This window comes from Dermochelys coriacea, chromosome 11 (assembly GCF_009764565.3).
Source record: "Dermochelys coriacea isolate rDerCor1 chromosome 11, rDerCor1.pri.v4, whole genome shotgun sequence".
Lineage (NCBI taxonomy): Eukaryota > Metazoa > Chordata > Testudines > Dermochelyidae > Dermochelys > Dermochelys coriacea.
In genome coordinates this window covers 48243563-48270883 of record NC_050078.2, presented here as the reverse complement: position 1 = coordinate 48270883, position 27321 = coordinate 48243563, and the positions used below count along the sequence as shown (strand labels likewise).

The following is a 27321-nucleotide window of genomic DNA, read 5'->3' as shown; positions in this document are numbered from 1 at the left end:
TAGGAGAAGGTGAATAGTCATGATTACAGCATATTCCTTCAATAACAACCTGTAGAGCTCTCTGATTACTCTTCTGAAGGGATTTATACATGTCTTAGAGTCCCAACTTAATGTTTGCTCAGTTATGTTGTTAAAAGGCTGGTAGATATTTATTCCTTGAAGACCATTTCAGGATCATCTAAAGAGACAAAAGCTCTGGCATTTAAGCAGGCATTCATTTCTTACGGTGGTGCAGCTGATATTGGCTTCTACCATCTGCTTTCCTATTGCAGCCTGCTTTTCCGACCTGCACAGCAGCAAAAAAAAAAAAAAAAAATTATTTCTGGACTGCTAAAGTCATTTACATTTCTCCTGCATGGCAATAAATTCTAATACATTTTAAGGAAGATTTTGTGCTTCAGTGCATATACCTACAACAAATGAAGTGCATGGGGATAGAGCTTGAGCAGTCAGTCAGTGAGTAGTATAGTAGCTGGCTCACATGTATGGAGTAGACTTGTGAGGTCAGAGAAGCTGTTTATAGTGCTGTATGCTTAGGGGGAGAAAGAGAGTGGATTTGTCTATCAAAGTGAATAGCAATTCAGCCAGAAGCTTTCCTTAGCTTTGTAATTCTGAAATGTTTTGATAGATGAGAGCTGCTACTGTATAACGTGTGGATCCTCTGACGTTTGTAGTGGACTAAGGAATGCTTTTATTTGCTGCTGAGCCTGACTGTAACTGAATTGCTGTAGGACAATTACCATGGGGTCTAGAGCTACTGAAACAGCCCGGGAACTGGAAGGCACCTCTTTAAAGTACCAGATAGGAGGACACACTGAGAAAATGTGGCAACGGCTCAAAGGAATGTGAGTAGATCCTCTCCTTGTTTTTGTGCTGTTTCTTGGGACGGATCTGTTGCTTTTGAATGTAACTAATCAATACAGGGAGAATTATTTTATAAGCTGTTACTAGTATTTAATATCAGAATGAGATGACTTTTTAAAATATATGGTAGATATTAGATTCAGTCACCTTGTTTAAGAGACACATGAGCAGTAAAATAACTGTTGCCCAAATCCAAATGCAGGTAACCTCTTGTATCGGTTTACCCACTGCGCTGTGACATTATTTTGCATGTACTATCTTCAGAATCAGCATTTCTAGAGATATATCATTGTTAGAAATGGTTCCCTTTGGAGCTGGTACTTGTTCCCCTGGAAATGGTGGTACATTTAGGTAAGTATATAGCTGTCTGAGGTACTCAAGTTACCTGTAATTCACACTGCTTGGGTGTGCAGGTGGATTAGCCTATATTGAGAGGGTCTTCGATATTCATAGGGATGCTGTATGATTCCTGTCTTGCATAGATTTCTTTTTTTAAACACTCAGAGGCTTATACAGTCACTAACATAACATCTACAACATGCAGGCAATTTAAATGCTGAAGACTAAATCCATTAGCCAGTGTGTTCCTAAAGCCACAAAACTTTCAATAGTTTATTTAGAATGGCTGTCAGATATGTATGTTACTTAAATAACCGTTCCCCTCTTCAGTGTTTTGGGAGCAAGGGAACAGCATTAGCCTTTGGATGGGGAGGTTTGAAATGCTATCTAGTGTGTAAATAGCAGAAGGAACATTACTGATTTTAATTTAAAATCTTTACTACATTACACCATTTAGCGGATTAGATGCACTAGAGTCAGTACAGAAAGGTATAAATTACCTATGCCAGCCTGGTTCTCCTGTGTCCAGGGTGGGGATTCATTCTGAGTGTGGGAGGGAGTGTTTTTACTACCTGCTTGTTTGCAGTCTTCCTTCAGTGGAAGACAGCTTTAAGTTGTGGTCAGGGCGCTTTAGGAAACCAGCTGGCAAAGACCGTTGATTACATGCACTGAATTCTTTGGTCACTCTGTCTAACTCTACATGCTTTTGGGAAGTGCTGGCTCCTGTGAGCTCCAGCGAGTGCCCTAGTGGTAGAGCTGTTTCAGCCATTTTTTGTGCCACATCTCACCTGATGGAGTTTCTATCACAGGAGACCACTACCAAGCATTATAGGGACTTCTATTGGTGTAGACTCTCAGTTGACTTAGTATTTGTAAGGTTCTCTGCAATTACTAGCCTCCTAGAATAAAACTTTTTCTTTCAACTGTCTCTAATTAGTAAATCGGGTCAGTTTTATTATGATAACTAGTTAATGTAATAAAAACATCCTCACGCTATACTGCATATCGAAGCAATAAGGTTAATGTCTTTGAGAGTATGTAAAGCAGTGCAAGGAGTTTGAGGCTTATCAAACTCAAAAGAATCTGAAAATCACAATATGCCCATATTGTAAGTAGGAGCCAACCCCATGAACATTGTTCCTCTTATAGGACTTGTTAAAGCTAAAACATTTATTCTAAAATGAAAAAATATTATTTTGACAGATAGGTGAGCACTTTCCTCAGCCTTTCCTATGATTTCATTGTGAGATTGTGAATATTACAAAGAATATTGGATGAAGTGAGTCTAAAATGTTAATTGTTTTATGTTATGGTTTTAAAGACCATATTTATTCAAAGCGGGAAATAGTGAGGAAAGGGACTGATTGCAATGTGCACACAGTGGTATTAAAACAAGTGTGTTTTTTTCCAGGGATAGGGTGAGTGGGGCAGGACTGCAACATGTATTGTGTTTCTGAAGAAGAATCTCTATTTATAAATTAATTACTACTCAGCAAGGGGAATTGACTTCTCATAGGTGCAGTACAAGATGGTGTCTGTTTAGAGTTATGTTCATTTTCCTTAAGTCAAATTCCACCATTAGTTGTCCATGAAGGGTTCTCATTGAAGGCGATGGGAGCTATGCTTGTGAGTCCAGAACAGAATTTTACCCCGGGAGCTCAAGAAAGCCCATGACTCTATCTTAGTTTCATCAGTTTAAAACTGTGGTTTCAATAAGGCTTTCATTGTCACTTGTGAGGAGATGTCATAAATATAAAGGGAAGGTAAACACCTTTAAATCCCTCCTGGCCAGAGGAAAAACCCTTGCACCTGTAAAGGGTTAAGAAGCTAGGATAACCTCGCTGGCACCTGACCACAATGACCAATGAGGAGATAAGAGACTTTCAAAGCTGGAGGGGGGAGAAACAAAGGGTCTGGGTCTGTCTGTGTGATGCTTTTGCCAGGGACAGAACAGGAATAGAGTCTTAGAATTTAGTAAGTAATCTAGCTAGATATGCATTAGATTATGATTTCTTTAAATGGCTGAGGAAATAAGCTGTGCTGAATAGAATGGATATTCCTCTCTTTGTGTCTTTTTGTAACTTAAGGTTAGCCTAGAGGGATTCTCTATGTTTTGAATCTAATTACCCTGTAAGGTATTTACCATCCTGATTTTACAGAGGTGATTCTTTTTACCTTTTCTTATATTAAAATTCTTCTTGTAAGAAATTGAATGCTTTTTTCATTGTTCTTAAGATCCAAGGGTTTGGGTCTGTGGTCACCTATGCAAATTGGTGAGGATTTTTATCAAGCCTTCCCCAGGCAGGGGGGTGCAAGGTTTTGGTGAGGATTTTGGGGGGAAAGACGTTTCCAAACAACTCTTTCCCAGGAACCAATTAAACGTTTGGTGGTGGCAGTGGAAGTCCAAGGGCAAAAGGTAAAATAGTTTGTACCTTGGGGAAGTTTTAACCTAAGCTGGTAAAAGTAAGTTTAGGGGGTTTTCATGCAGGTCCCCACATTTGTACCCTAGAGTTCAGAGTGGGGAAGGAACCTTGACAATGAGGATTTCTCTGGCCTGCAAACTGGCTCAAATTGATCTTTGAGTTTCATATGAGGTTTTTTTTGTTGTATTTAATTTCAATACTAATGAGCTAGGTTGTGTTTAATAGCTGCATGCTGCATCTGTATGCATAACTGGTTTGTTTTTCTTTTCTGTCAACATTTCAAATATAAGCATTATATATTTAGTTCTGCAGATTATTTCAAGATGAAACACCTTAGTTCAGTCTGAAACCATATGCCTTTTGATTATCAGTGGAGGGTCCTCTGCACAACAATATTTTGCAAGTATCGGCAAACGTTATTGTTTGACTAAGTATTAACGTAAGTCATCAGCCCAGAATCCAACCAGAATAATTGGTTTGGGCATTATGGATGTGGTGGGACAAAAAGAGTTTTTTTCCCTTACAGGGAATGGAATGGCTTTGTAGACTGTAGCAACCCTATTGCCCTAATACACTTCTTCTGTGGTGGAGTCCTGGAGATTTAACAGCATTGAAACCTTTGGCCATGCCCCATCTCCATATGATCCATGTGGCCCTGGAGTCACCAGGGACCTGATCTGCAGGCTGTGCAGCGGGTGTGCACCCCCGCCTGGCAACCCCAAATCCATCTGCATTGCTTGTGCATGGAAACTGCTAGCAAGGGGCTGGCCTTTTGTTGCCATGGAGAAGAGGACCAGATTTGCCCGAAATGAATGATTGCATAATACTCAATTCCGAGTTCATAGGTGACAGAGGATTCACACTACCACCTTCCTGGAATAGGAGTGTCTTGACCTGAGTTGCTGTTCCTTGAATTAAGACACTTTTAGTATTCGAAGTGTGAACTCCAAATGTGTTGGTACTTCAGGGAGAAGACAAAATAAGCTGGTATCTCAACTAATAAAACAAATAATAAATGACAGCCTAATTATTCACTCCTTACACAAACTGCACTTAAGGGAATAGTAGGAGAAGTCTCTGATGCTGCTGGTAGAGCTCATATAGCCCTGAACTGCATACAGTCATACAGTCTGAACTGCAGTTTTATACAAGCATCATTTAATCCCCTATATCTGAGTGCTAGGAGCAAGTTCCACTCAAAGAACTGGAAGCTCATACTTGAAAAAAGAATTGATCTTTCATATTGGTATATTTTGCCTCTCTTCATTGTGCTAGAACTGTGGAATCTGAAAGTTTGGGAGGGATTGGATTCAAGGGTATGGTTAGGGTTCATATCTAACTAGAATTATTTATATTATGCAGCCTGTAATTGTTTTAGAAGGAGGAAGTGGGCCATGTTCATCACTGCCCAAAGGCCCTCTTGTGCTAGCTTAGCTGGCACACGGGGCCATTGGACAGGCATAAGCCCTGGCGGGAAATAACTCTGTTGTAGGAACACCCTTTTCATCTTAGTGCCAATTGTGCAATAGGGGTGGGCTTGGTTGTGTTGGGAGTGGGAGGAGGTGTGGTCAGGTTAGTCCTGCAATCTAGTGATTCTGTACTCCTGCAGGGGTTCATACAAACTGTTACAGCATGGATACAAAGTGAAAGCAAGGGCTTGCCTTAGTTTGTACCAAAGGCCGAATTGGCCCCTATAGGCCCTAAATGGGGAGGCGCAAGCGGTCTTCCCTCTGCTAGTGCTGGCATCAGTGCAGGGGTGAATCTTCAGTCATTAGTTGATGGAAACATTTAAAAGAATATATACAGTTGCCTTCCTCAGTTTTTGGTTAATTACCAGGGGAGAACATTTTTAAAGGAGAATAGATTAGTCATACATTTTTAAGACTAGAAGGGACCAGTCTTTTCACCTTGACTGACCTCCTATAAAGGCTATAGAACTTTACCCAATGATTCTAGTATCAAACCCATAACTTCTGGTTGAAAAACTATAGGAAACTTTCTCGTATCATACCTAATAAATAAACCCAGTCATCTCTCCTTTGTTTTTCTTAGTTTTCTGTACACATTTTTACTTTATAGTGCATTTGGTGCTTAAATTTGTTGGCTTCCTTTTTTCCTTCTGCTCCACATGTTTGATCGAAGAAAGTTCAGGAAAGTCTAGACAACTGCTACTGCAATTATTACTGTAGCAAACAATGTAATGTCATAAACAGAAGAAAGATGATGGTCTGGAAGGTGGATGGACATGATAAAAATACCTAGCTATAGAAAAATCTCATTTAATGTGTAACTATCTACAGTATTGGTAAATGGGATACAACTTTGGTAGCAATCTAAGTTGCTGCTTCTTTTTTAATGTAAAAAAAACCCCTTTAAAGGAAAATCAAAAACATAATTAAGTAGTCTCTAGTCTTCATTTGAACTAAAGCTAAATGGAATTGAAGTAAAATTAAACCTGTTACATGTCAAATATAATGTTTGACCTGAACAGAAAAATTGAGGACATTTTATAATAATGTACCTAGAATGATATACATCCCATTAAGTCTGTAGTTACAGTGAGAGATTTTTCCATTATAAATCATGAACTTGTTCTTTTGATTTCTGAAGGTTAAATAAAATGTTGCTGTGTCTGTTGGTTAAGCAAACCTTTTTATGTGGATAGCTTTGTAACCTACAAACATGATTTTTTTTTATTATTGTTCAGTCACCGTAGATGTTTTAGTACTTCAGTTGCATAACCATGTTAGCACTGTAGAGGGACTGGAGTCCTGGCTTAGTCGTATTATGACAATAATATTCTTTTGCAATTAGAAAAACAATTCACCTATTGTAATGTACAGGAGGCATAGTTACATGTTCCAGTTCACATTCAGTCTTGCCACAAGTCAAGACTGATTTTGATGGATAGGTTAAGATGGAGTCCTACAATCTACAATGGGTGGATGGATTGTGTGAAGAACTCTATTGAAATAGGTTGTAAAACTGCAGAGTTAGGATCTAACTTTCCTATTCTATACCTAGGAATGTCAGTTGCAGGGCTATATATATAGGTCACATCATTCCAGATTTTATGTATTACTGGACCATAGTGCGTAAGCAAAGTGAGATATTGTAAGGGATATTTTCTTGAAGATATATGGAAGGATTGTATTTAAAGTTGTCTTTTTATTTCAAAATTATTAAAAAGAACAAATGTCTAAAATATTACTTTAATGTAAAGAGTGGACAACTAATTTATAATACAAACGAGCAATAAAATCAATGACCTACAGTTTTCTGCTAAGCTCAGACTTCTACTTGCTTCCACATTAGATTTAGCAGTTTCTAAACTCTACTAAAAGATGTTTCCTTGTCTGTGTAACTCTGCCCTTTATGTAGGAAGGGATTACACATATTCTCCCTCTTCATATGACCCTTCCCCCTCAACGTAACTTTCGGGTGCTGCAGACTGTTTAATACAAACCCTTTAATATACAATTCCTTTGGTAAAACCACATTCTTTACTTTAGTCGATAAAATCTCTACAACAAAATGGTCACTTAGTTATTAAACTGCATTTCCCCAAAAGCCATTGTCTAGAATTCACATTAACCTTCCTTGTATAAGAAGCCTCTGTTTCTGGCGGTAACTCTACTACAGAGAGCTGTAGAATGCAATTTACATACTTGGGTTGTGGGGCCCCTGTATACAAGTCTTTTTCCTAATTTAAAACAAAATGATCACAATTATGGCATCAAGGCTATTAACGCTATACTAAACTTGCCTTTTAATTAACAGAAATCTATTCTGTGGTTACATTTCAGGCTTAAAACATGTAGAAAATAGTTAATTCAAAATAACCTACTTCTTACCTTAGAACAGCTGTTACATTAGTTTCTTTCTGGGAGGGAGTTTGGGTGCAGGAGGGGATATCATGCTAGGAAATTTAATTTGTTTGGAAAATGCTTGATATTTTTCAATAGTTTTTTTATGAAGTATAATGTAGAGGATCATTTTCAGGGGTTAGATAAGTTTTAGGTAATCCATTCATCCTCCACCACCACTAATTAGTGCTAAAACAGCTGATTATGTCAGAATATTCTATAGCAATAATTCTTGCTTTACAGCTGCTCCTGAAACAATCCAATTTATACAGAGCAGATAGACTTAGAGAAATGCAAATGATTAACTACCTAAATGTTTTGGGTATCCAATTGAAGTTATAATTAAAACAGACTTTGAAATCATTTATATGAAGGAGAGGCTGCCAGGGAGAATCAAGGCCTAACTAGCCCATGACAGCCCTGTAAACTACACCTGGGAGCACGTAGGTACTCCAGGTGGAGGCTCTTTAGCCAAATAGCTGGGGAGCAGCTGACTTGTACAAGTAGGAAGCTGATCAGATAGGAAGAGGAATCCCAGGATGAGGAGAGTTCTGTTGTTGGGGAAGGCTTGTGTGGGAATCTCCAGGATGAAGTGCAGACTCCTGTATGGGAAGAGCCCTGAGTTAGGGCTTTGAGATAACTGTGGGAGCCCAGAAGAAAAACCGAGAGGGACTAGGGGAAGAGGGATGATAGTGAACCTCTGGTTGTTGGCTCAGAGAGGAGAACTGGTGGGTGTCTTGAGAGAAGCCCAGCTGTTTGGGTCTGGCTGTCACTGATGAGCTGAGCCACAGAAATAGTGTTACATCCTGTGATGGGTCCCTGGAGCAAGGGGTCAGGGATCCAGAGAGGCAGTCCTGGGCGTTTTGTTCAAAAAGGGAACAGGGAGTAAAAGAGACCCACAGGGAGCAGTTTAGGCATACAAGACAGGGCATACAAGAAACAGGGACTAAAAGAAAAAGCCCAGCAGGGGTGGAATGCCAGTTGCTGTTGCATTAGGACTCCCTGTGGGGCAAAGCCTGGGGGGGGGGGGTGTCAGTCCTCTGCTAAGAGTGACAGAGAACTGTGAGTGGAGCTCAGGAGGGATGAAGGATGTTTTGTTTACATCATTTGGAACTCTGAGTAGCCCAGGGTTTAAACTTTAGGTGACTTGGCCACAGGGCTGAGCCATGGAAGACCTGGCGAGAGGCATGCGGCCTGCAGGAAGTGCTGCAGCCCAGGATGCAGTGAAATTATGCACTGACGCAAGGGGCTCTCTAAGTTGAGTGCACCCCTAAACAGAGGCCTAATCTCAGATTTATCAAAACTGGGTTTATGACCATAGACTGTGGTGTAATATTCAACGTAGGCTTTAAAAGTGAACTGCGAGTTAGCCGTGCTCCTATTACTACTTCCATCCAGCCCAGCTTATTGCTGACATCAGCTCTGGTAGGCAGGAAGAATGTAAAGCTGGCTGCACTATTTCAATTGCAGCTGCTGTTCAATAATGATCACCAAATGACTAGGGCTGCATCCAGGATTTAGCATCTAATAGAACAGAGTAATTCTCAATGAACTGACTCTTAAAGATAAAACTGAAGCACCTTTAGGAATTTTGGCCTGTAAACCAAATTATACAGTGTGTAAGTCAAGTAGTTGGTCACCTAAACTGCTATGTTGTTTCTGTGGATGCCACGAGAATTTTCATTCTTTCTGAATACAATGAAGAATACTCACTGCCTGATACTCTACCACTGGAAGCCAGACAATCCTGAGGCTTAATCTAGACTCTGACACTGACTCACTAGAGGTATGTGTATACAGCCTATGGCGGCGAGCCTCCCCACCCGTGTGGACAGACTTGGGTGAGTGGGGCTTGCGATAGTGCTGTAGAAATAACTGTGTAGACAGTGCTTTGAAGTTGTGGCTCAGGCTCTGAAGCCCACCCAACTCCCTAGGCATCAGAGTCCGAGCTGCAACTTCAAATCTCTCTTTACACAGCTATTTTTAAAGTGTGAGGTCTGTTGACCCAGGCTGGGACGTGTGTTCCCACAGGCTGTGTAGACATACCCTGTGTGGCCTCAGGGAAGGCATTTGACACATCTGATTTGGTTTCCACATTTGTGAAACAGAGATAATAATACTTGGGTTTAGAATCATAGTGTAAACCAGTCAACTGTGGTGTAATTCCTGAAAACACTGCACAACTTCCAGGAATATTTGTTGCATTAGCTGATACAAAAGAAAGGGCAATCCTGACTTCACCTACAGGATTGCAAATATCACTGAGTTCAGAACAACCCAGGGTCAGGAAAGCTAGTGGAAAAAGAAAGTAGCTGGGTTGTTCTTGTTGTTTGGACTCTAAACTAATAAATGCTTGAGGGGGCATTTCTATCTCCAGTCTTTAAAGGGATGTTTTTTAAAAAGCCCAATGATGTAAGATTGGGCAAGTTGGTCTAATTTCAGATCTCTCAACTTTGCCAGTATATCTTTAAATATTGCTTATTGGAGACCAGAAAATTAAGCATCAGGCTACTGTTTCTGAAGTAACTGTCTGGACTAATGGATCTATATAAACATCCTCTCAAAACGCACTCTTCCCCACGATAATTTCACAACATATGACCATCTCTCCCCCGCCAGGAAGCGATATAAATAAAGGAACCAAAGACGTGAATGGGTTGTAGCTCATGCCTTATGTATAGAGTTGATTACACCCTCTGTATAGAAGTGTTCATAATCACAATATGAAGCAATTGGCTTGACTCTTCTCAGTATCTTGTCAGTGCTATCCGTGAAAAGAGAACAGCAGTAGCGCTGGTTGAATATAATCCATCCAATACATTTTGGGGCCAGTTTTGTTGTTTGTTGAATGACTCTTTTCAGCAGTGGAAGCTTGCTTATTTCTAGTGAAACTTGTTGAGACATGCTAGATTTTCAGGTCTAGCACAATAGCGACCATCCAAGCATAATACATGTGTTCTTTGGTGCAGTGTTCTTTAACAGGCAGAGATCTAAAGAAGGATTTTCTCCTATGTAAGTCCTCCTGCTCCATTTGACATTGACTGCCGTTTATTTGACCCAACCTATATGCAGACTTTTGGTGCCCCCAGGAAAACAAGTAGCCTCTATAAATATTACTTGGACATTTCATTGGTATGAATTTTCCTGATATATAGTGTGTTTGGAGGCCGTTACATTGGAACGTTTCACTGCTGGAGTGATTTATGCCAGAAGACACTAAGAAATAGACTGCAATGCAGTATTTACTTTTCTTTTCTTGTTCATACACTGTATTGAAATACTTCATGGCGTGTGAGAATTCAAAGGAGGTGAAGCCATTGTAAGTCTTACTGTTGTTTCATTCTGCGGAGCTAATAGAGGAATCCGTATCAAACATTACTTTTCCTGCACAATTGTGTATTGTGTTTCATCTCTTTGTTTTGAATGGTTTGTTTCCTTAGTGAAATGTTCTCTCACCTCTCTATTTTTAAATTGCTTTTATAAAAAGGACTGATGACTGTATGACTCTTCTTCCTTCATACTGTAGCTGTATGTGAATAGTCTGGGTTAGGAAATACAGAGCATATTCTAAATTGAGACAGCTGTGGGGCAACCACCCTGATCTCTGCCATTGATCTCAGATGGAGTTGGGAGTTGCAAGTGTTCACCCCTTTAGAGAGTTTTGGAATCTTTCACCTGTTAGCGGCATCTGTTCAGATCTTAGTGCACAGATAACCAAATCACAATATGTGCCACCCCACTGAACTCCACTAGACCTGTGTGAAAACTGAAATTCCCATTCCACAGGCAATTCTGAAATTTGAGACACGAAAATCCTTCTGAAACGAGACAAATAATCCAAATTCTGAAATTTCCAGCAGAATCCCAAAATCTTTTTTTGAAAAAATTAAAATGACAAATTGTTTTGATCTGTTTAACATGTTTTTGAGGCTCCCCAAGGTGTCTAGGGCTCTGGCAGCCTGATGTGTGGGGAGCCTGGAGCTTGAGAGCCAGGGCTTCCAGACTGCTGAGGGACTGTGAGCTCTGGCTCCAGGGCAGTCCACCCTTCTGAGCTGCCCAAAAGCCAAGTAGCCTTGTAGCCCCAGCTCTGAGGCATCCCAATAGGCAGGTTGTTGAGGAGTAGGGGAGCTGCAGAGATGGGAATTATTTTCCTACACAACATTTTCCCATGGAAAGTGTTGTTTTCTGTTGGAAAGTAATTAACATCAGCTCTATCACCCTGGTCAGTCTCCGCAGATAGAGCAAGGATTGGATAGGCCACAGAGATTTGAATGCCTCTCTCTACCCCTGGAGGTGCTTCATCTTTTGTTGAGGCATTATGTAAAGTTTCCTCTGCCACCATTCCTGTTCTCTGGTAAAATGGGAGACCAGACTCCTGGGCTATCGAGCTGACCCATGCCTTAACTCAAAAATCGTTCAAATTCAGAGAAACGTTGGATGAGGAGACTAAGGGTTTGATCCTACACATTGTGAGCTTTGTCATTGACTTCACTGTCAGTGGGTGCAGGACCTATTAGCAGTGCTTGGAATCAAGCATAACAAAGTGCCTTTCCCAACACAGTGCTGCAAATAGACACCTCTGTCATAACTAGCAGCCCCCTTTTTATTTCACTTCTAAGCCTATTGAGCAGACACTATTAATTTGTTTATTTTGAGAAAATAGGGATTAGAATGAGACTACTAAGCTTATATACATAAGATACAATATACTGATTATTTTGGGGGGCTGTGCCGTAAGAACTAATGTTCTTTTTCTGTGGAGTTCCTGATTTGGATACAAGCACAGTTAAGAGGCAGGTGCTGGACATACACTGCTGAGCAAGAGCACTTACCTTTGGGGTATATATTTGCTTCTTTAGACTGTCCTCTATCATATTGTTTGTGTTGCACTGAAATATGCTGTAATAAGACTCTATAACTTCTGTCATCTGAGACCTTCATGGAAACAAGCTAGTCATCTCCTGAGGCCATCTCAGGAAGTAAAACTGTAAATAAAGTGTATGGTAGAAAATAAGTGGGAAATGTAACTTAGAAGTGGCTACAGCTATTTTCTGACTTAGGTGCATTTTAAAATGTTTGGAATGTTTCATACTTAACCTTTTGTGCAACCTAAGTACCCACTTTATGGGTAGATCGATTGCACTATTTGTGAGAAACAGCTCGCCTTTGAATTCCATCTCCTTTCTAATGAATTCTAAACACTGATTTTAATATTAATTGCCCTTTCTAAAAATACCCTTTTGAAAAAATCTGTTGGTTACATGCCACAATGAGACTTTTTATAAAGTATGCATTTATTCAGATCAGTGATAGGTGCAACTGTTTTCCCTAATAAACTGGAAGTTATTAGATAGTATTAGTTAAAATAATTTGTTTTGAATCATTTGTAGTTAATGTGAATTGCACATTGAAAAGTGATTGTGTTCATTTAAATCCTGGAACTTCTCTATGCTGCCAACAACACAAATGAATATAATGCATATGAATTCTTGCATGAAAGGGTTAATATGTTTGGGCTCCATATGCTTCTGAACTTGCATAATTAGCTTCCTGGCTTTGTAACAAATAAAACTGTGAGCAACTCATACAATTAATTTATTGGGTGAGTTATGTCAGACAAACTTTAGCATAGTAGGTAGGAAAAGATTTGGTAATAAACCTGAAGCCAGTAAATCAGAAATTAAATTTCAATAGATGCCAGACAGAGAGGGCGCAGGACCAAAACACCTAATTCTGAGTTTGTAACCCTCCCCTCCCACCAATACATGCACATTCTTTGGCTACGAATATGTTACTTCTAGCTTTGGTTATATCCTTTGGCATGCCATGGGGCATGAATAGGGACCCTTCTCCTCACTACATACTGTGTAAAGATGTAAATGGCACATGGGCTAGTGGGGACAGTGGTATGCCCACATGGCAGATGAGGGGAAAAGGAGGGTGGTGTTTGGAGGCTAACAGAGAAACAGCTGCTTGTCTGCTCTGTAGATAGGGCCCTAGCCTAGCCAAAATATTAGAACACCCTTAGGGAAGTTTGTAGCTAAATCCAAACTTTCGGACTAGCTTTTATCTCTGTAATATCCTACTTCAAAACCTGTGTCCAAACCCCTCTAAACTTTTTGGGAAAACTGAGATCAGTGTCATCCCTAGTCAATTCATGCTTTTTAAGCATTAATAATAAAGATTTGTAAGTCTAGTTGAAATGTTTCAGTGCTTGCTATGATGGCATTTATAGAAGATATGAGATTAAGTTTTGCATATAAAAGATAGATGCCAAACCTTGGCCTGCCTTGGTTTTTTTTTGAGGGGAGGGGACAGGCACCTGACTGAAAGTGTGTGTGTATATAATTTAACTGGAGACCTGTCTGTACCCATGCTATTAGAGACTGCTTAAATTAGATAACAACAAACATGTTTAAGGGTTTTTATGTTGCCTCCTTCTAGAAAACTGAAGTTATAGTTTGTTAGGCTCAGGTGGGTACATCCTGTATGATCAATCTGAGCCTTTCCTGCCACCTGTTTCTATATTTTCTTACTCCCTTGGGTCATACTCAGCCTGCGTCATGTACATCTTAACTAGAGCTAGGAAAACCTATCTTTTCCTATTGTACTCCTGTTTAGTTCTACCGCAAGTCTATATTTTACCTTCTAACATTGCATAGAACTTCCTTTCATGTTAATTCATTCTTCATGGAGCGTATACCTCACAGAATATGATTGTTTACTCATTCACAACAAACAGCAACAAACTTTTGTGTGTGTGTGTATTTATACACACTGTTACTCAGGATCTTGCATCTTGGTACATCTAAGTATCATACTTAGAATGAGTTGCTCATGGAGAAGGGATCATATCCACACTCATAGCTTCTCATTCTCACTGTTACTACCTGGACATAATTAAACAAGGTGCAAAGTATGGGAAAATAAAACATTACTCTGTGTGTGTTCTAATATTCTGCTACAGAAGATCTTCACTTCAGAAAGCCAAGGAATTGCAAATTTCATTCTCTGTTCTTTATCATACTGTGCCATTGTATTGTTTGTATGTGTCCTGTTTAAGCTAATGCACAATCAATGTTACATGAGTGCAGGAACCACATCCCCTAGCACATGGTGAAAGTAGTAGTGTCAAAGAATCCCTTTGACAGCTTCAATCTCTGTTAGTATGTACTTGGCATACTGTATTTGATAAATATTGCAGCCAAAGACCAAAGCAACAAGTATTAGTTGAATGACTGGCTGACTGTATGCCATCTCCTACAAATCTCTGCAAAGACCTTCTGGCATGGAATGTTAACTCAGAATGTCTTCTTCAGCACAAAAAAGAGCACCTTCCCTTTTCCTTGTAAGATGAGGACTCGAGAAGTTGCAGTCCTTAAATCATGCTGTTATCTGGCCAAAATCTTGGGACCCAGTGTTGCTTATGGAATTTGATACTTTATGCATAGTTTTCTATGTTTCCTATTGTTATGGGGCAAGGCCAGATGGCTATAGAAAAGTAGTGGGAGATAGATAGATATATTAGCTCCAGGCTAAACAAATCCCTGGTACCAGGTTAAGTGAAATGGCAGCTGTTCCAAGTCAATTAAGACACCTGGAGCCAATTAAGCCCTTTCCAGAAGGCAGGGAGAAGGTTAGGTTGTTTGGCTTCAGATGTCCCAATCAGGGGCTGGCTGAAACTAATTAATTAAAAGCCTCCCAGTTAGTCAGGTGGGTGTGCATGTCAGGGGCTGTGGGAGGTAGTTGCACTGTTGGAGAGGCCGAGTAGTGCACACCATATCAGGAACAAGGAAGGAGACCCTGAGGTAAGGGTGAAGTGGAGCTTGAGGAAGTGAGGGCTGCTGTGGGGGAAGTAGCCCGGGGAAGTAGCCCAGGGAATTGTACATGTCATGTTTCTAAAAGGTCAGCTACCATAGCTGATACTATTAGGGTCCCTGAGCTGGAGCCCGGAGTAGAGAGTGGGCCCGGGCTCCCCCCAACCTTTGCCCCCTGATTAATCACTGAGACTGGGAGACAACAGAGACTGTGCAAGGAAGGATAACTTCTCCTCACCTCCCTCGCTGGCTTATGATGAAAATGGCTCAGTAGATTGTGACCTTTGTCTCTAGAGAGAGAAGGGTTACATGCAGGGTCACAGGGAGCCTCTGAGGCTAGTGAAATCCGCCAGGAAACGTGGGACCCACGGAGAAAAGGACAGAGCTTTGTCACACTATGTTTTCACCAAGAAATGAACTGTGTTCTCAAAATTCATAGGTTTCAGAGTAGCAGCCGTGTTAGTCTGTATTCGCAAAAAGAAAAGGAGTACTTGTGGCACCTTAGAGACTAACAAATTTATTAGAGCATAAGCTTTCGTGAGCTACAGCTCACTTCATCGGATGCAAAATTCATAGGTTTGCTTTACCAAGGAAAGGTTAAAAAAACTAAACTTCTGCATTTTATGGCTTCAGCTTCAATGAAGGGGACCTTGAAGGAAAAAGTGAAGTTTTAAAGCCTTGGCATAATACGATCATGCCAACTAATGAGATGCAACTTTCCATCTTCACATGCAATGTCTTCACTGCTGAAATAGACTGGAAAAATACAGTATTAAAGGTTTATGACAATGGTGTAATGCCCACAAATGACAACAGATGAGATCTCTCATAATGAAGCATGTTTCCATTATTTGATAATGCTCACTATCAAGAGAATCCCCTTGGCACAGAAGTGTAATTTTTCTACATTATGCAGGCTATATTAAATCCATCTTTAGGGGGTACCTATGCCCTGCTGAAATTGGCAGACTACCATGTGTGGGGCTGCTGCCAGCTTTCTAAGTGAGCACAGAAACAGCTACATGATGCATCACTTTTGAGTATTAGTTAATGAATCCCTCAAGATGCTGCCTGTGTAAAGTAATTATGTGTATCAGCAAAAATGTTTCATGGCCTGGCTGTGTGCTCTTTTCAGAGGTTTAGTCAACTGCATTAATTTAATCCACATGCACTCTAATAGCTTTGCTCTGCTAGGATCTTATGACACAGTCTAGTGAAGCTGATGATGTCAAACTTCATGAGACTGCACTTGAGAGATCTGATTACTACAATCCGGTGTTCTATTTATTGCTTCAGTAAACCATCACCTGTGAGCAACACCCTTGCTGACATGAGTAAAAAGCTGTTTTAAATGAGAGAAACTATAATTTTAAGGCCTAAAGGCACCACTAGCATTATCTAGTTTTGCATAACCTAGGCTATAGAACCACATCTACTAATGTCTGCATCAAGTACATAATTTAATTAAATCTTAATGTTAAAAGCACTGATTACGTGGTTCTGGTCTCCTTTAGGCCATTGTAACTGAAGGCTATCAAGTTATATCTGGGTAAAAGTGAGATCAGAACCAGATTTTACAAGTTTATTGTATGAAGATATTATGAATGTGCTAGAATTTGGTTTGGTTTTATTGGTCACTGCCTGTTGTGATTGTTTGGCCACATGGATTACATCTTAATTTTCCAATTTCTGTTGGGACTGATGTTGGTTCCATTCTTCTTTATCATTAGGCCGCTCAGCTGGTAGGGGGAGATTTCAACTAATTTCTTGGAGTCTCTTTTCAAAGAAAGGAAATAATTTTGCACTTTTCTGAGCTCATTTTGGCTGCAGTTAGAAACAACATGGGAGCACTAACTGGCACCCGTAAGAAATTGCTTCTGAGCACGTGTGTGACTTGGGATTATTGCCATTCAGTGGATCTACCTTTTAGGCCCTAGTCCTGTCACTAGATGAGTTAATGGGGAACCCGGCCCACATGAGTGATGTTATCCCAGTTTGCCATTCATTTATTTTTAGTAATTTCTATTTACATCAAATTTTTCATCTGTATCTCTCAAAGCACTTTACAAAAGTGAGAAAATATAATTACCCTCCACTTTACAGATGGGGAAGTGACGCACAGAAATGAAATAACTTGCACAAGATCACAGAGCAGGTCAGTGGTAGAACTACTATTAGAAATCAGGTCTCCTTACTCTCAGTCTTACACTTTATCTGCTGGATCATACTGCTGTCCTATTCTTTCCTGCAGCCCTTTCTGGCATCACTGCAGTCTTTATAATGCCTCCTGATTTTTAGTCAAAAACACAAAAATGTTTTTCTTTGAGCTCTGCTAGATATCTGTAACTAAAAAACCAGAAATGGGAGGAAACCTTATTTTCAATCACTTGTGTCTTAAATGAGCTTGGATAGGCTCTCCTGATAAGACAAAGGGTTTTAAAAACAATTTTGCCTTGATAAAGGGAAAATTTATTTTTGGGCAAAGTGTTATTTTGAATTTTCAATTATTACCGTCTGACTGTTCCATCATATTTCCTACCCTTAGGACCAAATTCTCATTTTCACGATACAACCTCATTGCGCTTGTTAGGGGTCTTATTCCTTCACCCGTTCACTTCCCTGGTCCTTCTCGCATGAACAGAGAGCAACGATACCCGAAGTCCAAAGGTGCAAACAATTCAATGTTTATTGGGGTGAACTTCCAGCAAGCATGATTCCAATTTCCTTCCTTAGTGTCCCCCTTCCCAGCTCTGACACCACAGAACCTTGCCTGTGTCCCTGTTCCCATTCCTCCCCCTTAGCAAAACATGATTCCAATTACCCCACCCCTATTCCCATTCCCCCCCCTTAGTTCCTGATTGACTGCAGACTATATAGTAAAACTTGAATTCGGCTTAGCTATACCTTAACCAATCATTTTACTGAAATTTAACTAACCAATTCTAACATAGTGTAACATGATTATTTAACCAATTATATCCCACCACCTTAATTAGTTTACACACAGCAAAATTAATTATACAGCAGACAAACAATCACAGAACCAGACAGAGATTATACAGACAAACAATAGGGAAATGGGGCCTACAGTGATAGAACAACAAAGAAATGAGGATTTCACATGCCAGCATTCTTGCCAGACAGGATGCTATCAAACTAAGTTTCCTTTTACATCGTCTAGGCACTTCTCTTTCTCTGGAGGTGATAGGCATTAACAGGACAGGATTGTATTCCTAATAGCCCAATAGCACCTTATTTCAGTGTGACCAGTTTGGAATGTGTGGATCTGACCATTCGCTTCCCAGCTTATGGCTGCCTCTGCTGCTTAGCCATAGGCCTTAGCGTAAGCACAGGGCCTCAGACTGTCATAGTGAGAAAAGGCCTTATGCAGGCAGACAGTGATTTTGATTCTTTCTTTTACACCTCTCTAACTAGCTAAATGATAAGCATATACCTAAATTCTTAAAGTATAAGCCTTTGCAGACAGGCCTGAATATCTGTATCCTAACAGCACTCAAGTAAGACACATCCTACACATTGTCTTTTCATGTCCATGTACTATGTCAGGGGAAATGTCAAGTAGTTCTAAAGCCCTGAAATGGTGTAATTATACTGTTATGGTGAGCATAGAAATGTAGGGTCGAAGAAACCTTAAAGTCATCAGGTCCAGCCCCCTCTGCTGAGGCATGACCAAGTGAACCTGGTGTTTGTCTAACCTGTTCGTAAAAAATCTCCTGCGATGGGTATTCCACAATCTCCCTTGGAAGCCGAATCCATAGTTTAACTGCACTTCTTAAATTAGAAAGTGTTTTCTAATATCTAAACTAAATCTCTGCTGCTGCAGTTTATGCCCATTACTTCTTTGTCCTACCTTCGGTGGACATGGAGAACAATTGATCTCAGTCTTCTTTATAACAGCCCTTAATATATTTGAAGACCGAGGACGGACCCAATAGCAGTTGTCTTTTTCTCCATACTAAATGTGCCCAGTTATTGTAATCTCTCCACATAGGTCAGGTTTTCTGAACTGTTTATCATTTTTGTTGCTTTGTTCTGGATGTTCTCAGTTTGTCCACTTCTTTCCTAAAGAATGGTGCCCAGGTTTGGACACAATACTCCAGCTGCGGCGTCACCAGTGCCGAATACAGCAGGACAATTACCTCTTCTGTCTTACATTTTATACCTCATAATACACACTTCTTTAGCCTTTTTTGCAACTGCATCATATTGTTGACTTGTATCAATTTGTGATTCACTATAACCTCCAGATCCTTTTCAATAGTACTACCATCTAGCCAGCTGTTTCCTATTTTGTAGTTGTTCATTTGACTTTTTCCCCTTATTAAGTGTTGTACTTTGCACTTGTCTGTATTGAATTTCATCTTGTTGATTTCAGACCAATCCTCCAATTGGTCAAGGTTATTTTGAATTCTAATCCTGTCCTCCAAAGTGCTTGAAACTCCTCCTAGCTCAGTGACAACTTCAGATCTTATAAGCATAGTTTCCACTCCATTATCATGAAAATATTGAATAGTAGCAAGACTGACCCCTGCAGGACTTCACTAGATATGTCCTACCAGGTTGACAGCAAATCATTGTTACTTACTTTGAGTACTGTCCTACTTGTGCCCACCTTATAGTAAATTCATCTAGACCACATTTCCCTAGCTTGCTTATGAGAATGTCACATGGGGCTGTGTCAAAAGCCTTTCCTAAAATCAAGATACATCATATCTACTGCTTCCTACACATCCATTAGGACAGTAACCCTGTCAAAAAGGGAATCAGGTGCGTTTGGCATGATTTGTTCTTGACAAATCTATACTGGCTATTATTTATAATCTTATTATCCTCTACATGCTTACAACTTGATTGTTTAATAATTTGTTATTAAGGTACTAAAGGTAAGCTGACCAATCTATACTTCCAGGGTTCTCTTTCGTTCCCCTTTTAAAGGTTAGGTACTATGTTTGTCCTTCTTAGTCTTCCATGAGTTCTTGAAGATAATTGCTAATGGTTCTGAGATTACTTCAGCTACTCCCTTAAATACCCTAGGACGAATATCATTAGGATCTTCCAACTTGAAATACAGCTGACTTATCTAAATATTCTTTAACGTGTTCTTTTCCTATTTTGGCTTTCGTTCCTTCCCCCTTGCTACTGCTGCTGTTAATAGTGTTGAGTATCTGGTCACTGTTACCCTTTTGGTGAAGACTGAAGCAAAATAGGCATTAAACACCTCCACCTTTTTGATGTTAGTTATTAGTACTCCATCCCTGCTAAGTAGAGGACCTATGATTTCCTTTGTCTTTCTCTTGCTCCTAATATATTTAAAGAACCTCTTATTTAACTCTGTGTGGACATTTTGGCATAAGACTGGCATTTATTTATTTTTTTGATTTAGCAAAACTCCTTCCTAAAGAAAATAAGCTAAACCAAAAAAGCACTTGTATTGGAATAATATTGTATACACAAGGAGCTTTATATAGGTAGAACTATATACATTTTAAATTTGCACCTTAGATTATACTGGAAAAAAAGTTTCCCATGTAGACAAGACCTAACAAACAAAAGGAAATTGTATTAGAAATACCAACAAGCGCATTGCCAATGCTGAGGTTTTGTTAGGAAAACATTCGATTTTTCTCCTGGCCCCTCAATGCAGTTGAAATAATTAAAGACTCTGATTCAAAGTCCAGTGTCTTTACATTTGCTGAGCACCCTGCTAACAATGCAGAACTGTCTTACCAGAGGGTTTTTTCAATATAAATAGAACAAGAGATTCTAGTACCACTCCCAGAATTCGACTCTCAAGCAGAAAGCAGCAGACAAACTGTTTTCCTCTTCTGCTTCTTTCATAAAAGCATTTACTTCATGTAAAGGTTGTGAACTATGGGTTTATTTGGTTTAATATTAAAAGAATTAAGTCACACATTTAATGTCTGGGGAAAAAAATCCTCAAAGGTAAAAGATCCTAAAAATGTAGTGTAATGACTCAAAAAGAAAAGGAGTACTTGTGGCACCTTAGAGACTAACAAATTTATTAGAGCATAAGCTTTCGTGAGCTACAGCTCACTTCATCGGATGCATTGAGCTGTAGCTCACGAAAGCTTATGCTCTAATAAATTTGTTAGTCTCTAAGGTGCCACAAGTACTCCTTTTCTTTTTGCGAATACAGACTAACACGGCTGCTACTCTGAAACCTGTAATGACTCAGTCGTCCTCTTCCTCCTTTTTTTCTGTAATGAGCATGTTACATCCACTGTGTTTAGTCACTTGAGCATGGAGAAATGAGTTCTTTGTACGATTACAAGCACCCTTGACTTATATAGCAGTACACTGCTATGCTGAAACCACACATACTGATATCCATCACCAGTCTTCACTATCCATTCATTAACGTAAGATATTCCCAAATCCTTGACTGGAGAATCTTTGATAGATTTTTGTTAAGTGAGAAGTACCTTAGCTAACATACTGTATTGTCACTGCCTAATTTTTCCCTAAAAAGCTCTTAATATTCAGTTCATATTACTATACTTTATATTCTAAGTGATGGATTTTGCTCTTGCTCAGACAGGATATTCATTACAAATGCTGGCCAGTGGTAGCTGTCCTGCTCTTTATAAAGCCACAAATACAATGATCATTTCTATACTACGGTGCAGGGTACTAGACTGATTCTGTGCTGCAGTCCTTCTATTTGGTATAACTTTGGCCACCATCCTGTTCTCTTTAGTCTGGGCTCCTGCTCCAGTGTGGTTCACTATGGCAACATTGCTGTGCTATCTACGTTTGTAGAAGATCAAGCTGCTTCTGAAACATTTAAATAGCTCTTTCTGCTCAAGTAGCATGAACACTGCAGTGTCTCGACAATGGATATTAGTGGCAGAGAGAGAGAGAGAGAGAGAGCATGCACGTGCAAAAGTATCTGTTCGGGGGATAAGTGCTTAATTTTCAGAGTTTGCATTGATTTACATGGCTTTTGTCATGTCATTGTGTTGGCAAAGCTGTTTCTCCAAACAGTTGACTCCTCCAGGAAAGGGACTGAGGGAATATGAATGGCCTTGTGCAGCTGAATCAGTACTTTCATATCACAGCATTGTGGGTAAATGTCATCAGGGCTCAGGGAAACTTGCAGTTTTTGCTGGTTTACAGTAATTCCTATATGTTATCATAGGTACCTCTATGCAGCAGGAAAAATAGGGTTTGTAGGAATTTGGAACACCACATGAATTGTTTTTTATAGAAATAAAGCTAATCTTTGAGATGTGGAACACATGCTAAAATGAAAATGTTGGGATTTGTTTTAAACAAATATAGGTCAGCTAATCGGGAAAGAAAGCAACAGGTTGACTGAACAGAATTGTCACTAAAGGTTGTTACCAGTAGACATCTGCCTAGTGATTCATGGCTTGATGCCATCTATAGTGGTTAGAAAATGTGTCCGAGCTGATCTTTGGGGTCTGTGAAGATTTTTTTTGGGAACTAGAAATGTCAGGATTAACTTCACTATTCATTTTTTAAAAGCTAGTTCCTTGCCTCTGTGTTTAAGCTTGAACATTTAACTTAGTCACTGGAATGTAAAGTTTCACGGATGTCTTCTTCCAGATGCCACAGTTATTTACAGTTTCCTCCCAACACATCTACCAAGTCACCCATGCCTACATACTCTTCAATTTTTAGGAAGAACCCCAGAAACATCTGATTATGAAGGGTCATGTTACCCAGGACATCTGGTGTTGCTTGTATGTATTGCAGGCAAATCAAGCTCTGAATTGGCACACTCTGTGCAGCTGAGCTGGCTGACCACAGAGGAGGAGTAACTTTAGCATGAGATGTTATGTGGTCCTAGTAGACTAAGTACAAAGTTGACAGAATGGTATTCATGTGTTCAAATTTTCACTCTTACTCTGTTGGTAAAATAGAAATTATAAGGCTCACCTTCTGCACTTCAGAGGGCTGTTGTCAATTCAAAATGCAAAGTACACAAAGTTACCATTATGCGCAACCGCAGCATATTTGCGTACATTTTTCTTGAAAAAGTTTTCTAAGCATTGACAATTGTGAATGAAGGCTAGTATAAGCAGCTGGACTCTGAGGGTCTGATCCTATTTTCATTGTATTCAGTGGGAATCTTTCTACTGACTAACATAGGCATTGGATCAGGCCTCCAGTGAAAGCTGGATGGAACATCAGATCTGCTCAAATCAAGTGCATCATGTCTCCATCTAGTGGTTGATACATAGATGGTATAGAACTTCCTTTACTACTGATAGTGTAGGACCTGTTATTTCGGAGCAGAGGGTCCAAGTTCTATAGCTGACACAACATACATGAGTGCACTTTAATTGGTGATTGGCTATTTGAATGCGTGCAGCCACAGATTGTGTTACAGTATGGTATGAGTAACTCGCAATAGTGACTTCAGGTACTGGACCTCTTGAGTATTGAGATTTATTCGGTAAAGCACCTAGCAGAATAACAAGTAAAAGATTGGTCCTTGCACTAAAGAGGTTACAATCTAGACTTTAGATAAAAAGTGAGTCTACCAAAACAGTTAGGAAGTGGGCAGGTATAGCAGTACAGTGATTATAACATAACCATATGGTTATCCAGGGACATGCATATTTTGATGGTTTCATATGGATTTGTATGTGACAGTACCTCCAAATGCCTAGTTGGACAGTTGGAAACCTAAAAAGATGATCTCAATAGGAGCAATTCTTAATAATTTGCTGAATTGTTTCTGATCTGCATAATAATAGACTTATTATTCCTTTTTATTAGTAGGCACCAAAGGCAGGAAAAGAGACTAGATTAAGCTATGCTAAATGCCTTTGTCTCAATAATCTTTGTAAATCTCGATATTCAACAGGAATCTATGCAATTGAAATTTAAGCCTTAAAATCCTATCTTCTGTAAAATAGTTTAAAAAGAATCTGTAGTATGGATTGAGCATAACTGAGCTGCAATATACAATTTGTTAATGCTTATGCAGGGTATTAACCTTGATGCCGTGCTGAGCACTTGTTACAATTCCCTCACATGTTCTGTGTATCAAAATCCAATCAACCAGGTTTTTAATTTAACTACAATGGCATTAAGTAGATCCAAATTAGAAAAAAAAAAAGTTAGAGTAAAAGGGTTCCTTGGGCCAAAGCTGTGTAAGCTCTTTGTGGCAGGAACCATCTTTTTGTTGTGTTTTGTAGAGCATCCAACACAACAGGGCACTGGTCCATGACTGGGGCTCCTGGGTGCTACAGCAGTACCAAGAATGTTTAATAATAATAACCCAGTATCACTTCATTTGTGAGTTTAGTGTCTAACTATCTCCACCTGCTTCAGCTTCCAAATGACAAGACTCTGCAGGACCAAATCTACCCTCAAATTGCCAACCCCCCAGTCTAAGAGGTGGAAGATTTTATCTGGATCCACAAGGTGCTGGACAACTGTAGATTAAAGTGGGACTGTACATGTGGGTAGGTTCCTTCCCCTGACTCGCTATGGGTGCTCAGCTGCCTATTGGCCAGCCAGAGGGAAATGGGAGCAGATTTACCTTTTCCCCCTATTGCTCCATTTTAGCTGAAACCACGCTCCCTTCCCTATATGCTATAGGAACTGTAGTATTAGGATGCTGTGGGTCTGCCCAATAGCCTGTTTTAGGATCAGGTGGACTTTTTTTCTTCTTCTTTTTCTTCTCATTGGGGCCAAATTGGCTGAGGCCCATTAGGGTTTTTGCCTACTCCACAGTATCATGGACCCGCAGGTTAAATAGGAATAGGACTTAAAAATGTAATATTAGAGAGACAAGGTGGATGAGGTGACATCAGCTATTGAATCAATTTCTGCTGGTGAGTGAGACCAGCTATGGAGCTTATGCAGAGCTCTTCTTCAGGTCTGGGAAATGTCGTCAGGGTGTTGCAGCTAAATACAAGATGGAATATATTGTTTAGCATAAGTAGCTAATGCATATTTCAAGGGATCATTGACGGTGAACTGGGCCATTAACACATGTCCAGTCATGGGGAGAAGGAGGGAGAAGATTAGTGGGTTACAGATTTGTTGTAATAAGGCATAAATTCAGTGTGTCTATTCGGTCCATGATTTTTTAGTAACCAGCAAAGTTATGAATTTAAGCTCCCAGGCTCATCTTTTAAAAGTGTTGTGCAGGTTTCCTTTTGAGGTCAAAGACTGAGAGATCAGTAATAGGGTGATGGTTTCTACTCCACCTTGTATTTAGCTGTGACACTGAGTACCTTGCCCAGACCTGAGGAAGAGTTCTGTGTAAGCTTCTTTCTCTCCAACAGAAGCTGGTCCAATAAAAGATATTACCTCTCCCACCTTGCTTCTCATATCCTGGGACCAGCATGGTTACAACAGTACTGCATACAAATTTCATATTAGGAGTTTGTATAAATGTTTAGTTTGTTGCTACTTGTGTCCAGTATGGATAAAAGGCCAACAGGGCCAGAACCCAGAAATCAGACATGAGATTTCACTAATGGACCTCGAGCAAGAGGTAAAAGAGAAGCCATCACAGACTGAGACTCCCTGTGAAGGAGACAGAAGATACCAAAGAGGGAAGGATGATTGAATTCAGCCAAGCAAGCTGAATTCTAGGGGTAGGTCAGGGAGAGTCTACCGTGAGTTGTGAGCTATGTGATAGCCCTGGAAATCCCACACTGGACCCACTTAACAGTTTAGTGGGTGGAGATGGGGAAAATTGCACCCCTTCCCTGATAAGTTTAATAAAGTTGCGGTCTGCCCCTTAAATCTGCCACTGTGTCTGCCCTTGTTCATTTGCGTGTCCTGATCACTTTTGCAAGACTACTGAAGATAAGATTGCACAGGTGTAACGGAGGCAGAATTCCTACTTTTCCATACAGTCCATCACTGTAGTTCCTAAGCACTTTTGCCATGCTGTCTGTGACTGGACTATAGATCCTGTTGTTCAGGAAGGAAATAACACTTTTCAAGAGTCCACACTTCAATGAGAGTCATTTGGCAGAATTTGGGCATATGTGAAATTCTAACACACAAGAAAGTTGGAGATGCAGAAGACTGAGCTGGCTAGTGCATTTCTATGGTGCAGTACAGGGAGATGTTTTTTTTTATAAACAGAGCAGGAAATGGTAAGTTAGACGTGTTAGGGAGCAGGAGGTATCCGTTCTCTGTGAAGCCACGGGGTAGATGCAGTGTGTTTGGTGATAAATTACCAAGTTGCTAGGTTCGATAGAGGGGTTATTTCTTGAGAGTGAGTGGGATTAGAGGCCGACCCCCAAGAAGCTCATGGGAAGAGTGAGATTGGAGGAGTGTTAATTGTTCCTTTGGGAAATTCTGTGGGTGGTTGTTGGAGGCAGATGAAAAATAATTTTGCTGCAATCAACATTTTCTCTAGAGAAGATAGTAGGAGGGATGAGAGTATTGATGAACTTTTGAGTTATAGGATTTAGAAGGCCTCTTCAGAAGTGATGTTGCAAAGTATTTGGGAGGTGGTTCTCCTACATCAGGCAAGAGGAAATGAGTCTATTTTCTTACATTAGTGTAGGGAGAAAAAATTAAGAGATGAGAACCAGATTAGGGAAGAAAAGTTATGTTTAAAGTTTAGGGAAAGTGAAGCTTCAAAATTAGATTGTAATCTAACGGTAGTATTGGATGCAAGGGAACCAGTTTGGCAGGACAAGGTGAGCTGAGAGAATTATTAGCTAATAGCAGCTAAGCCCAGGAGTGTGTAACAGAATCAACTACACATGACTTTTTTTTTTAAAATTGCTTAATTGCAAACTATTGTAAATCAGACTTTTGCTCTCCTTGACAACTGTAGAAACTCATGAGCCAGGCAACTGCCAAAACCTTCATGGGTGGAAATCTCGCTCCACTGCAGATAATGGGAATTCTTATAATTTCTACAGATAGGTAGTGTCAGGGTTCCATCCCCACTCTGAACTCTGGGGTACAAATGTGGGGACCCGCATTGAAGACCCCCCTCAGCTTATTTCTACCAGCTTA

At 40.0% G+C, this 27321-nt stretch overlaps 1 protein-coding gene across 5 annotated transcripts in view; it reads left to right on the top strand.

Moving 5' to 3' along the window:
* The first annotated feature begins 235 nt into the window (after positions 1-235).
* Positions 236-27321, top strand: part of PDE1A (phosphodiesterase 1A) — a 257819-nt gene continuing 230733 nt past the window's right edge. For all 5 annotated transcript variants that reach the window (XM_038422535.2, XM_038422538.2, XM_043505441.1 and 2 more), the window contains exon 1: positions 236-845. In XM_038422535.2, the coding sequence (XP_038278463.1) occupies positions 742-845 (104 nt within the window). In that variant the 5' untranslated portion in view covers positions 236-741. The remainder of the gene's footprint in view (positions 846-27321) is intronic.